Here is a 14,054-nt window from a genome sequence, read left to right on the forward strand (position 1 = left end):
TGCCTATGGAGGCTTTCTTGTACGTTTGTGGAACACAGCCGTGGCACCTCCCTCAGATGGCGAAGAGGGTTCTCTTTGTTAGTGTTCGTGCAATGGAAACGTCAAGGGTGCAGGATATTCAAGGAAAAGCTTTTTGGTTACTTGAAAAACAAAAAGCGGAGGAAAAAAAATCTGAGAGCACTTTGGTAACAAAAACTTGTTCAAAACCTTCTTTTTTAATGCTAACCAAATGAAATGTTCCATTGCTAGACTACTCACAAAGCCCCTTTAAAGTAAACAAAAATGATTTGTGTTTTCCCGGTCTACTTTTCCCTTGCAACATTTCTGCTGGCATCGCTTTCTTAGTCTCCACCATCTGAATGCTAATGAATGTCAGGGCCAGTAAGGAGTTTGTGGGTTTCACCATTTATTTTGCAACCTGCCTTAATTTGAGGTTTTCAAATTCCTTTAACACACCTCTATTTATCCTGGAACACAAGAGAACATTTGTAGCATGGGCCTAAGATTGAATACAGCTTCCTCTCTCTCTTTCCCCGTCCCTGCTTTGGCCAACTTGGTCGTTACATCTAGTGAATAGATCTCCTGATACAGTTGCCTACTTTTTTTTTTTTTTTTTTTTAAATGTTGCTGCACATTGCCAGAAAAATAAAGGGAGTGAGTGTGCAAAGGAGAAGGAACGTTGTTTTGAGCTGAAAATTTGAATTCCAGATGCATTTCTGCTATAACTGCGCAGACTTCTGTGTTAGTACCAACGCTAGAGGATTCATGATAGTCTCATAAAACGTTTAGATGCTGGAGAGTCAGGAGCTACTGAAGTGGAAAGGCAGAGATGTTAGAAGGTTTTTCCATTCTGAAGTGGGTCCTTAAACTGAATGTACGATGCAACAAACGAGTGGCACAGCTTTACATTGCAAACTAAGCTTTTTAGTACTCCATTGATCTGAACCACTAATAATGTTGTCATGTTCAGACATATAGTAGCTTTGTGGGGGTTTCTCCCTAACCTGTGTAACACTAGAGCCCCACGGGTTTAGCCGGAGGTTGTTCGGCAAATTCAGTGTATTGCTGTTAGATATAAACGAACAAATAATAACTTCCTAAGAATTTCAGAGGGAGGTGTAACTAATTCATATGTGGCACGGCTAAGTGCAGGGCGCTTTCTCAGGAACCAGCTTTGCGATGGGGCGACTATTTCAGTTCCATCCTTTCCCAGTATTGTAACTGTAGGACACAATAGAGTAACATTTCCTGTGACAGTTTTAGGGGACTGTAAAACATAAAGCGACAGAGGATTCTCCCAAGGAAAAAATAGATCCTAGCTATGTATAGTAATCTATAGCAATCATTCAGCTCACTGGTATGGTAGTCACACTACTCAAAGAGGTAGTGTCTGAAGCCTTTATTGCAGAGCTCTTGAGAGTTTGTAATGCACCACAATAAAAGGAGAGTAAACAGGGTGTGCCCAAAGCAAGCTTATTACACAAAGATCAGCTTTATGTGACTGCATGGCCGCTGTCTTGGGGTCATTGCTCTGTGAACTTTTTAAAAATCTGCAGTCTTAAAATCCTTTCCGAGTAGAAGCTGTGTAATACAGGTTGCCTTCTTCCAGGCCTCCTCAAGTCCAGTAGTACTCTGACATAGAGGCAGGTTGGCTCGAGTTCCAAGACCAAGAGGACTAAGCAGCCCAGAAGGCTCCTGGATTGAGCTTCTTACAAGGCTCAGGGGCAAATTTCTGGCAAGCTTGTGACAGTCAGCATGATAAAGATTGGCTTTTTAATAAGAGAGTCAGGTCTTGTTATTCTGGAGAAACCTGCAGCTAGAGTGAGAATGAGAGAAGCAGACCCCTAAAAGAAGGGATTTCTATATTGAGCATAACATCATTAATTTGTCACAAGTGCCTGGGTGGGAGGGTAGAGCGTCATAACCCAGTTGAAAGAAATGGGAACAATCTCATAACATAAAATGGTGATGCTGGCGATGAGAGTAAAGTATTTGTACTGGTGGTGCTGGCTTTCCCTTGTGAAAGCTATGCTCCCAGGTTGAGCAGTGGACATTTTACAAAGATACCAGTAGTTTTTGTAGGCGGGCAAGAAACTGGTATACGTGGTTGGAAAGAGGAGAAAACCAGCATTAAAACAGGACAGAAAAATCACTGTAAAGCTGTTGATCTGAATGTATGGTGACTGAGAGAAGTTTCATTCTATATTTGCTAACTAAAACTTGTCATTTGAAAGAAAGTTAAATTTCCCATACAACAACCTGCAAAGTGGCAGCTTGAGAACAGCTTATGGCTTTGTGGAGGAAAAAGAATACGTGCGCACAAAAGACATTTCTCTTAGCTGCGAGAGATTTTATTTAGTTCAAAAAGTGTACTTAAGAGGACTGTGGATGAATAGTAAAGAGATGCTTTTGCATTCTTTCTCTTTGCGCAGGTGATTTGGTATCACGAGCAATGCACCACATGCAGTGCTTGAACACCATCCGCCCAGGAATGAGCCCCATTCGGCAAACCCGACAGCAGCAACCCATCTCCTGGTCCCCTGATGCTCTCCACACCCTCTACTATTTCCTACGCTGTCCTCAAATGGAGTCCATGGAGAACCCCAACCTTGACCCTCCAAGAATGACCCTGAACAATGAACGGTATGTAGGTCGGTCAACTGTTAGTAGTCAGGGAGTTAGGCTAAGAAGGTCTCCTTTTGTAGAGTGACTGCGTGTGCATGGGCAGCTCAGGCAGCTTTGTGGGATGCTACCTATCAGGCATCAGTTATTCCTGCAGTCAGGCCAGATTATGTTGTCAGCCTTGCCAAGTTTATGAAGCCTTGGAATTGGAACTGGAAAGTGAGCTGTTTTTTCATGCAGTCTTTCCGAGCGAGGCATATACTGTATGCTGCCAACAAGGCTTGTCTAGAGACGCTGCCAAAAGTACATGTGGTTGCCTAAAGCAGTAAAGACCTTACCAAAGAAAATGTTACCTTCTAAATAGCACCAATTAACAATTGTCATCGTTCTTGGGAAAAGCAATGTCGTTTGCTGTGGAGAGGTTTGAAGGGATTTATGAACATCCTTCTTAAGGATTACTTCAGTTGATGCTGTGTGTCTGGTATAGAAAGAAATTTATATAGGAAGCCAATAACTAAACAGAAAATGCAGTGGGTCTCCCTACCTTCTGCCAGCACCATAACTGACTCTGAAAGTAGGCCCATTATTAGAGTGGTCAGAAATTTTCCAGCGGGATGTTTTTTCTGTTAGAAAGCTCCCTGGTTTCCTTCCTGCCCAGCTCCTTGGCAGTCTGCCTGACAGGCTGGTGGCAGCGGAGAGCTGAGGAGCCCTCAGAGCCCTGGCCACAAGTTGAGTTCCTTGACAGGTCAGGCAGCTCCTGCTCTCCAGCTCCTCAGCTCAAAGGCAGACTGATAGCTGGCTGCCTTGCAGTTGCATCTTGCAGGGAGACCCAGGCCTCTCCAGACGTGTTAGGTGTCCCCAATTCAAAATGCATATCCAATTGTGTATTTATTTCAGAAATCTTACCTAAATGGGAAATTCTGGTTTCTGATTAACTGTATCCATTATTTATGCTAGCTCACTCTTTGGATGTCGGTTAGCCTGCTGGACGTCAGGCCGATGGCTCTATCCTGGCCCTTCCCAAAAGCAGGCTGTGGTTGGGAAGTTTCATAGTGTAGTGAGGTGTTGAAGCCTGCGGGAGGAGGCCACGTTCACAAAACAAAAAAGCAAGGTGCTTGTTGGACAGGTGAGCCGGGAAAGGAGAACATCTCTGCGGCTTTGTAAATAATGTGGTTTCTTCTTCCTACCTTGGGCTTTGCTGTACTCAGCCCCAGCTTCTAAAGTTGGTATGAAATCATAGTAACGTACAAATAATTAATTCTTAAAATTCATTCTAAAAACCTACAAAAGTTAGCCCTCTCTCTCTTTTTCCTATCCTTTTCTGCACCTGTGGGGATTATGGTGCTTTTTCCTCTTCTCCATGCTGGATAGCCTGTTTTGTTTTTTTTTTTTATTGAGACACTTCCTAGTTGCTCTCAGACTGCACTGTCTTCAGTCCATGCATTTCTGATGCTGCAAGTCAACCCCATCTCATGCAGACCTACACTGGCCTGCACCAAGCCTGCTGGCTGATTTCAGCAGCCCTAAAGGCTTCTTGTAGCTGCGTTCACCACCATTGGAGCTGTGGCTGATGGCTTCATGGCCAGAGCCTGGCTAGTCAGGAGTGAGAAGACCTCTTAAGAATAATAGTAGATTAAACTGTCTCCTTTTAAGGCTCTGAATTTTCAGGCCAGGGTGCAGGAAAACATACTGGACAGAAGGCAGCCTCTATAATTTCAGTCTTGGTAAGTTACTTTAGGTTAAGGGAAACTTCAAATAAGGAGAAAAATATAAAGTGGTCACTCTTAAGCTGCCTGTTCTGCCATAATATTTTGCACGTGACTGGTCTGTGTAGCTACCTCCGCTGGTCACTTGTTTTCATTCTCTTGGTTGCTGAACCATCTTTCTGTACTTTATTGTAGTTTGTACTGGACCTCTTTGAGGTCTCAGTCTGGCGGGAGCTCAACTATTTTACAAAGTAAAAAAGATTGTCTTTCTGTTTGTCTGATCCTCCCCCAAAATCCTTTCAAAAAGAGCAATCTGTGAGCAGAACTGTAGCATCAGAGAGAGGGAACTGATGTACACATATGAAGAACCAAGAGGAATTAAGTGAAGTTGAATAAAACAGGAATAGGAAGAGGTATGGCTGCACTACTCGGAGTCCATTGGTAGCTCTGTTTTTTGGGCTCACTAATCGTAATCAAATATCTAGTGCAAGATGGTTTATTTTGCATTTCATGTTTGCACACTGCGCAAAAAATGAGTTTTCATGGGGCCAGATTCTGTGAAGTTGTACCACTAGTTCCCACAGTTGTACAGCTGAAGCTGGTAAACAGCTTGTATCAGAAATGTAGATTAAGCTTTCTATTTTGTGTTGTGTTCTTTTCCATACTCTCAGTGTAATGATGTTACTGCAGCTACTTGTTTTGTACACTAAGGATAATAAGTGAGTTAAATCAGGAGTGCAGTTATCTCTCCAATTGCTCGCAAACAATGCTCTCCACATGGTTCACCGGAGTTGTTTTGGAATGCAGGCTGCAACTCTATTCTATTTTAAAATCCGCACTAGATCCTATAACAGCTGGTGTAAGGGAAATTTCTGTCATTTTTTTCTGACCAGTACTTAGCTGTAAAGGAAATTAAAGATGATATATTAAAATGGAGCAAAAACTGACATTAGAGGAAAAAAAACAGAACCCAAGGACTATCAGCTTAAACAATTGGCTTTGAAAAGTTTATGAAACCTGGAAATGAAATTAATACTGCCCAGTATACCAGAAATGAACATCCAACCCTACCTTTCATTTGTTCCAAGATGTATTTGTATGTGTCTTAACTGTATTGACCTCTACGCATATTATTTAGCATAGCCAGTGGGATAAATATTGCTAGCAGCACTTTATACAGGAGATAGTTTACTCTTTCCTAGCTTAAGAGGAGAGATGGTTGAGGCTGCATGTGAGATGCTGGTCTCATGGCACGATAGATGAGGGCACTGATTCACCTAATGTGACTTGGCAAAGCTGCGCAGCCCAGTTCTTTTATTCTTTCCTGAGCTGTGCTAAATCAGCTGCAAACTCTGCGTTGCTCTTTTGTGCATTTATGCTCTCTCTCTGGAATATACTTGTTATGTGCACTGCAATCCCAGTTTGTTTTCTACTGAAAAAAAATCTCGGTCACAAACAAGGACAATAGTGCTGACCTGTTCTGCATTTGTTTGTGCTTCAGTTTCTAGGATCCTGTATAAATCTATCGGTATTGAACACTAATCTGAAATTTAGCAAAGAGAGGGATGGCTGTTAGAGCTGCAGACTTGGTAAAACCTGATCTTGGGAAGATCTGTGAGCCACATTGATTCAGTGGAAGGAACTGCAGTTGTTCAGTATATCTAGAGACCTGACAACCTACTACCCATCTTGCTTGGCTTTCTGTTGTCTGTGAGCTTTCTGTGTGTCACACTGCGATGCAAAGTGCTATGAAAATCGTAACACTGTAAGGTCTGGAAGGTCTTTACACATGAAGGCAAGCATAGAATTCAAGTTCTGAAACCATGTCTAATGGAGGGTGTCATATGCCATCAAGGGCTTTTAAAAACCTAGCAAAGCTTCTGAACGCATCCTGCAGCAACCTGTACAAGGTATGAAAACATACACACTTGCAGTTAGGTATGCAAGGCACCCCAATGAACAGAGCCAGTTTAAACTCTTATAAGCTATGTGCCTTATCCATGCTAAACAGCTTGGCAACTAAAGAACTGAGGTGACCAAACTGTAGAGTCCTGCAGGAATGGGATGGGTGTAGTCGTCTCTCTAGAGCTTGGCAGATAGAGGAGCTTTCTGTTTTGGCCTCCAGCATGTGAATGAGTTGGGATACCAATAGACTGAAACTCTGGGAAGTTTGTGGGTTGGTTACATCTGGTTCTGATACTTACCTCCAGGTGAAGGTATTGAAGCAGGAGGAGGAAAGGAGGCAGAATTAGAGAGAAAGCACTCAGGTATCTTAAGCAAAACATTTGAAACATTCCCACAATGAATGCAGCTGCTTGCTGTTATGACCAAGCCATGACCCACTTGGAACCCCAAAATGACCTTATTTGCTGCATGGACAGTAAACCATCTGCTATTTGGCATCGAATAGGCCACCTGAGGAAGTGTTTTGCAAATACAGAATGCCACTTGTGCAATACTTTGGCAAACGAATTAGACCTGAGGTGAGAACAAGCTGCTTTACTCAGATACACCTGACTGCCTGAAGGCAAAGAGCTTGTCTGTGTCATCAGAGAGCACATCTGTCTTTGTTGCTGCAAAAAAAGTGTCTCTGCAGGGCAATAAGATTTTTTTAGTTTCTCCGAGATCATAGTCTGTATTGTGTCAGAGGTCAGACAATGTGGTTTTGGACCATGAAGAGTGAGCAGACGCGTGGCACTCCCTTTCTCTCTGTTCTGTTTCTGCTCTGGGTTTTTTCCCATTGCTTATGTCAGGCTGGCTGAGCCTGGGAGCACTCTGCAGTGTGAGATCATGTCCCAGAGCAGCAGAGCACGTTTGCTGGGATTGTTTGGGATACTGTGACTTGGGAAGGGCCATCCAAAGGTAAATGAAGTTTCTTTCTCCCTTCTTCACTTTTTCCCAAGTGGAATATAAAGCTTTTGTCTTATTTTTAATGGTGTGTCAAGGCAAGAATGCGCTCTCACTGATACTTATCTTAGGGAGTATTTCTCTGCTCCCCATAGAGCACAAATTGAGGTCAATATTATAGTCTCATTTTACAGCTGGGTGGACTAGTCTACCCTAGGTTAATTGACTTCGCCAGGATAGTGGTCCAGCCTTAAAGCTAGGACTAGACACCATTGACTGCCCTCATCCTGTCTCTTTGGTTTTCGTGTGCGTACAGCATTTATTGTAGGAAAGTTAGCGTGATCTAATACCTAAGAATAGGCAAAAAAGTTGGATCCTGCTTTTCTGTGTAGCTGATTATCTGTGTGTCTTTGGTAGGCTGAGCTTCCTCCTCTTCCAGCTACCCTATTTAAAAAACTATAAATTGTGTTTGCCTGTTGTTGATACTGTCCATCTGTAGAACGTTCTAAAAGTAATTCTGGGCTTGTCCATCAGTGCCCGTGGATCCGGCCGTGTCAGACCTTTCTGAGCTATCCATGTCGCAGACGTGCCAAGTTTTACACATCTGAGTTTGCTGGTGCATTATTTTATTCCAAATGTCAGTGAGTATAAAACAATTTACATCAGCAGAAGCACACAGACTGTACCCATCTGACTCTGTTGGTGAAAATCCAATAAAACGCTAGTGAAATTCCAGAGCTGAAGTAGGGTTTGTCAGCTGCCAACAGTAAAATTTGGGGCTCGCCAATTTGATGGAAATTCACAGCTCTTCAGCTGGAAAAGCTGTGGACACTGCAAGAAGCCAACTACAATCACACAGGGGGCCACCTCATAAGAGAAGAGAAAGCTTCATTCTGTTTTCCATGTCCAGGCATCTAGAAGGCTTGCTTCAGCTTTGCTGCTTCTCTAGAGGAGTCTGTTTTGTGATGTGATTGTAAACAAACCTGGGCTCCCTCCGTTTCTCCCTTGTCTCATGAAATCCTCTTCACTGTGAGGGTGGTGAGGCACTGGAACAGGTTGCCCAGAGAGGTTGTGGATGCCCCCTCCCTGGAAGTGTTCAAGGCCAGGCTGGATGGGGCTCTGAGCAACCTGGTCTAGTGGAAGGTGTCCCTGCCCATGGCAGGGGGGTTGGAACTAGATGATCTTTAAGGTCCCTTCCAACCCAAACCATTCTATGATTCTATGAAACCCTTCAGAAAGGCTGCTGGTCATTCTGCTTTTAGCTGGATGGCTGCTTTTATCTACAAGGTTCAAAAGTGACCTAAAATTTTTTCTACTTCCAACAGGAGTCCCCCCATTACATGTGTTACCTCACATGATCCAGGGCCCATGGATATGCATGCAAACCACACTTTTCAATAGGGTCAAGCAGGAGAAATGGACTAGTGCCTACTCTCCTGTGCCACGTTAGCTGGACAGGAGGAGGAAGGAGCTGAGCTATCTACTTGGGTTTTCTCTCTGTGGAGTATTTCCAGGAATGCCTGCTCTGAAACACTATTTATTGGGAAAGGACAAAAAAATGCATCTGATGCTGCCAGAAGAAAAGATTGTAGCCCTTTCATGCTATTTTTTAGTGCCATTTGCTCAAATGCTATGTTCTTCCAGTATTTGAGCTATTGATTTAAATCATCATTAGTTAGAACACTTGATATTTTTTGTCTTGTGGCATATAATCCAAATTTACTCTGGCTAGCATGGAAACCAGAGACGGGTCTAAATTAATAGTTCCTGATACAGTGTCAAAATCCTGTCCAAGCATCCCTTGATTCAGTGGTGATCAAGTTTGCATCTCGGCCTGTTACGCTCTGAGATTCAAATACTCATGCTCAGACCGGACTGAGTAGAGTAGTGGCCTTATGACCGTATTTTATCTTTCATACTTTGTAAAATTCAGTCTGTCCTCAGATACGTCGGAGACACGCCATTGACTTCTACTGAGAGAAAAATAATCTCCAAGTAGTTTGTGCATCTGCTTTCCTACAGTGCTGCTTTCAGGAGCCTTCTGGCTCAGTTTCCCTATCAAGAGTCTTGCAGTGGTTGACGCAAATAAAGAGCCCCGTGCTATGGCTATTTCTAAATCCCTAGTGACTGTCTGATGAACATGGCCTCCTCATCACATTTTCTAAATTTCATGTTTTGAAAAAGCATTACTTTGATCTTACTTAATACCTTTTTACTTGATGATCTCTAGGTGCATCATTAGAAATAATTAGGGCCTTCAGCTCTTTCCCTCATGGTTAGCTGCTTTCTTCCCCTGTGTTCAGAAAACGCCTGGCACAACTAAATGTTCATTCTGAAACTGCTTGAGACGGGAGTGATTTGGTCATATGGATCAAATTTATACAGCGATATCAATTTATATGAAAGCGAATACTAACATCCCAGTTATTAACGTGAATTGTCTCCAGAAAGCCTTGCTCTGTGTTGCATGGGCATCCAACTGGCAGAAAAGGAAGGAAAATCGGGAATAACCTGCAGAGCCTGCTGCCAAGACCAGTGTTTGCTTGAGCTGCATCCTCAACATCACTGAGAAATATCACTGCTTTCAGAGCTGGTTAAGGCTTTTCAGGACAAATCTTTTCTCCAGATGGATGTTTCCAGACTCTCACTGATCTGTCATGAGGCTTTTTTCCCCTCTACTCTTTTTAACTGCAGGTTTATGGAATTTTATTAAGTGCAATAGCTGCATCATTGTCTGTCTTTTAGATTTATCTGTGGCCTAGCCTTTCCTAATTCAAATTTAATATATTTATGTCTGAATTCTTTTATTTTACAGCCATATCCCATTGTTACCATGCTGCATCAGGAACAGAACTTGATACACTTAGTTCAATGAGCTGTGTCTTTGAAAAGGTCTGCAATAAAATAAGTTCTGGGATCTCGTCTGAGAGATCTTAATATTTTTCTATTCTGTCTACAGCTGCCTCACCAGTCAAGAACAGGTATATAGGAACAATAAAAGTAGACCCTGATTCATTTGCCTTGAGAGAGAATAATGTTGTAATCATACATTCATGTTTAACAGTACTTAAATCCACTCAGAGTATCCCTGAAGTCGACGGGGTGATTACAGAAAGATGTGTCAGTGAGCATATTCCAGTCCCACCCCCATGCAATAGTCCCATTGATTTCCCCCCGCCCCGAGCTATTTTGATATAAATATACTGATAAAATATAGGGAAACAGAAGAAAGCCTTACACTGAACTGTGCCATTATGGCGTTGCTTGTTCAGAGCGGACATAAAAATGTGCCCCTCTTTGTTTTAAAGAAAAAAAAGCTATTTGCTATTGATGACAGATTAGTTTGGTAGATCTATTAGAAGAAAAAGAAGGCTATAAACAGATAAGGTCAGCTTCCTTCACCAACACTAAGGAGAGAAGCTGTTACCGTGTATTTTTGCCCATTGGAGACTTCAACCAGTTAATATCAGACTTGTGATTTTGAGATACTCGTTCACAAGGAAGATGGAGTGAATGGCCCTATTTCAGAGGCCAATAAGCTACAATCAACATGTATCTATTGACTCAAATTAACTGTTCATTGGCAGTGCTGTTCCTGACGGTCGGCAGGATTATGTATTTGTTGAGCCCATACTAAATAGTTGCAATATACTGAATATCTTCCACATTTTTGAGTATTGAGAACATATATCATCTAACAGGAGGAGTCAGTAGCTTTATCACGCTTGTGGTGAGCAACTTTCACCTTCCTGCTCTTTATGGTGACATCTCAGCACAGCAGTAATATCTAGCCAGAAAAAAAACAGAAACACTTAGAAACTACTGACTTTTTAACAGAGTCAGAGCCTGTGCTAGTGGGACTCCTTCTACATATGTGCTCCTGGTATCCTAACTGAAAGACTGAAGAGAGATCCAGGATGAAATGTTTATTTTTGTTTATTATTCTGTGTGTGTCCACGCATGCTCTGAGCACCATAGCATCGGATATGTGCAGTGAATTAAAACCAAGTCAGGTTAAAGTCAATAGCTGACAGGCAGCAGTTATGTTTGGGTTCCTGGTAATATTCCTGCTTTTGCCTGGCATCATCTATTGAGGTATTTTTAAGTCTCGTAATTTTTTTAATTGTTCATTTGTTTATAGTTCAAAGATTGTGAAATTGGAATGTGAAGGGTGACCTTGGCAGCAGTGAAGGGAATTAATTGCAAATCCTGAGGATCAAATTCATCCAAGTGTAACTGCTGAAACTGGCAATGCAGTCTACTCTGAATTAGATTCCCCCCCCCCCCTTTTATGTTGTTTGTATAAACAAACACTGCTCAGGTTTTTTTTTAACTCTGCGTATCTCACACCTGGGACAGCCTAGCCTTTCTTCCATATTACTGGCTGTAAGCAATTTGTAGTGTTATTGGAGTGTTTCCAAAGTAGCCTGTATCTTCTGATCTTTCTGTATTGGAGCAGGGGTGTGGTACAAACATAGATTATTTAAATTCTCTGCAAAATTGCAAGGAGGAGAATCTCACTGTATACGAAGTCAAACAGCACAGAGCAGACTTCATGGAGAGTAAAGAGTCTGCCTTCCTATGCCAGCCTTGGCACACAGGGAAAGCATTACAGGTAAAAAAGAGCATACACAGGGAAACAAAAATTTGATGCTAATGGCTGTATGTGAAGCCATGTGCCAAAAAGTCAGGTTCTTAGGTTGTCTTGAAATCTTGCTGCTGCTTATGCACTGGTTTCCATGCACAATAGTTAAGGATGGTCTGAGAAGTCTCAGATGTCACAGATTCAGGGGGACAGGTCACCTGAAAGATTACCAATTTCATGTGACCTTGGGCAACCTGCTCTAGCTGACCCTGCTTTTGAGCAAGGGGGTTTGGACTAAACGATCTCCAGGAGTGCCCTTCAACCTCAGCTGCTCTGTGCTTCTGTGGTTCTAATTACAGTATTTGTCCCTTAAAGTTGTTTTACATGTGTCAGCCTGGTAACTTCCCAATCATCGATAGGTATCAATAAATTGTTTCCTAGAACTGGTTATTCAGGTCGACAGCAGGCAGTAGTTGATCCTTACCACCTACCTCGAGAAGTAATAAGGCATTTGGCAGTCTTTGTCCTGTCGGTTACAAAACATCCATTTGAAAAACACTATTTTCTGCTTTCATAGACATTTTACAGTAGACCTCAGTGCTTGCTGGAAATCCCCAGAAAGACTGTCTTTAACCTAAGCCATTTCTGGCGAATGTCCCCTATTTGTAAAAATGTTTGAAAACTAGATAGATGATCTTTAGCAATGAAGAGATGACAACCATTGTGCGTGTGTGTGTGTGCTACCACCCTGCAATTACTATAACTACAGCTACAGTAATTACTGTAACTACTGTAAAGATGCCCATGTTAAGTTCTTGGCTTCTGCTCTTAAGTTTCCATCTGTTCAGATAAAAAAGAAGATGCAAGAAAATGAAAGCCTGGCAACTTAGCTGCCTGGATTCTCAGGGCTGGTACAAACAGAAATCTTCAGTGCCTCTAGGCACGCTGTGTTGTGTATTGTTTATTGTTTGCTGTTTCATGATGAGAAGACTAAGCAGCAAGCTAGCATCAAAAATGAAGGAGAAATAATCCAGGGAAACTTAAACCAAAACTGTTACAGCATGTGTTACTAAAAAGGCATTACAGAAACACAGAAATGAATAAGACAAGGTCTCCTGGCTTCTTTTTCCACCTTTCGGACCATGACTGCCCATTGAAATAGTAGAGGACTGACTGAGAGTCTAAATTTCTCTACTTGACTCTGGCTGGTTTGCTGTCATTTAATATCAGCCTGTCTCTGTTTTTCCTAGGCATAGATTCTTAAAGACAGTGTTGTGATACCAATGTAGTGCTCTTGTAACTAATATAAGTAAAAAGCAGTAACTCTGTGGATGAAAGATTCTGAACGTACTGCAAAGAACGATGATGGTAACAAGCCAACAAGTTTCTTCTTTTTCAGTAATTGCTGTTTTCAATTGAAGTTAATATTATTTCCTATTGGACTAAATTACAGAGCCTTACTTGCAGAACGTGCCTGTTTCCTGAGGAAGGAGTTAGCTGGTGCTTTAACAAAGGCCATACTAAATAAAGACACAATTCTGAGCTTTTGCTGTGCAGCAGCCAGGGCTGGCAGGTTGTTGGGGTTTTCGCTCTTATTGTTCCTGACATCTTTGTAACAGAGAGCTAAGAGCTAAGCTCTTCTGACGAGTAAATGTTTCTGGGTATAATTTATGATAATAGCAACAATCATTCTTTCTCTGTGACCTTGTGGAGATTAGAAATCTAGCTTTCCCTGGGGTAATCCTAGATTGGTATGTCTCTGCTTTGTTTCCTTTTTAAAGGAGACCCTGGCAGTTTGCGCTTCCTTGTCCTATACCTACGAGTGCCCGTACTGCCATGACCTGGTGGTCACTTACGAAGCTAAACTGTACTGTTTTCATCACATGTTTTTACAGTAAATGCTGAACTGACTGTTTTAGAAAGCATGTCTGCTCTGCAAGACAAATCCTATTCCAATGAGTTACATGTCTGAGCTGATTCAGCTTCGTGGATTCTTCTGGGGCTAAACAACCTTGTGTTGATACAATGCATGCTGGTCTAATGTGTTTGCTTAGAGAGGAAAGAGACCGAGTTGTGTTTTGCTCCTACTGCTTATCAGTGTAAATCTGGAGTGATGCTGCTGAAAGGGGTAGTTTCAGTCTGGAGGCAAACTACTGGGAACTCCAGTTCCACTGAAGACTTTGTACCTGAAGTTCTTTCTTCCATGGATTAGAAAGTCTATCATAATGGCTAGAGAACAGAGGGAGGAGACAGAAGCTGTAAGTTTTTATTCCTAGGCTTGCTGGAAAACTCTC

General features: G+C 42.2%; 1 protein-coding gene across 3 annotated transcripts in view; it reads left to right on the forward strand.

Annotated features, from left to right (window-relative positions):
* ABTB2 (ankyrin repeat and BTB domain containing 2) overlaps positions 1 to 14,054 on the forward strand; it is a 135,952-nt gene that overhangs the window by 85,939 nt on the left and 35,959 nt on the right. For all 3 annotated transcript variants that reach the window (XM_050897756.1, XM_050897755.1, XM_050897757.1), the window contains one exon: positions 2,433 to 2,643. In XM_050897756.1, coding sequence (XP_050753713.1) covers positions 2,433 to 2,643 — 211 coding nt within the window. The remainder of the gene's footprint in view (positions 1 to 2,432; positions 2,644 to 14,054) is intronic.

Source organism: Gymnogyps californianus, chromosome 5 (assembly GCF_018139145.2).
Source record: "Gymnogyps californianus isolate 813 chromosome 5, ASM1813914v2, whole genome shotgun sequence".
Classification (NCBI taxonomy): Eukaryota; Metazoa; Chordata; class Aves; order Accipitriformes; family Cathartidae; genus Gymnogyps; species Gymnogyps californianus.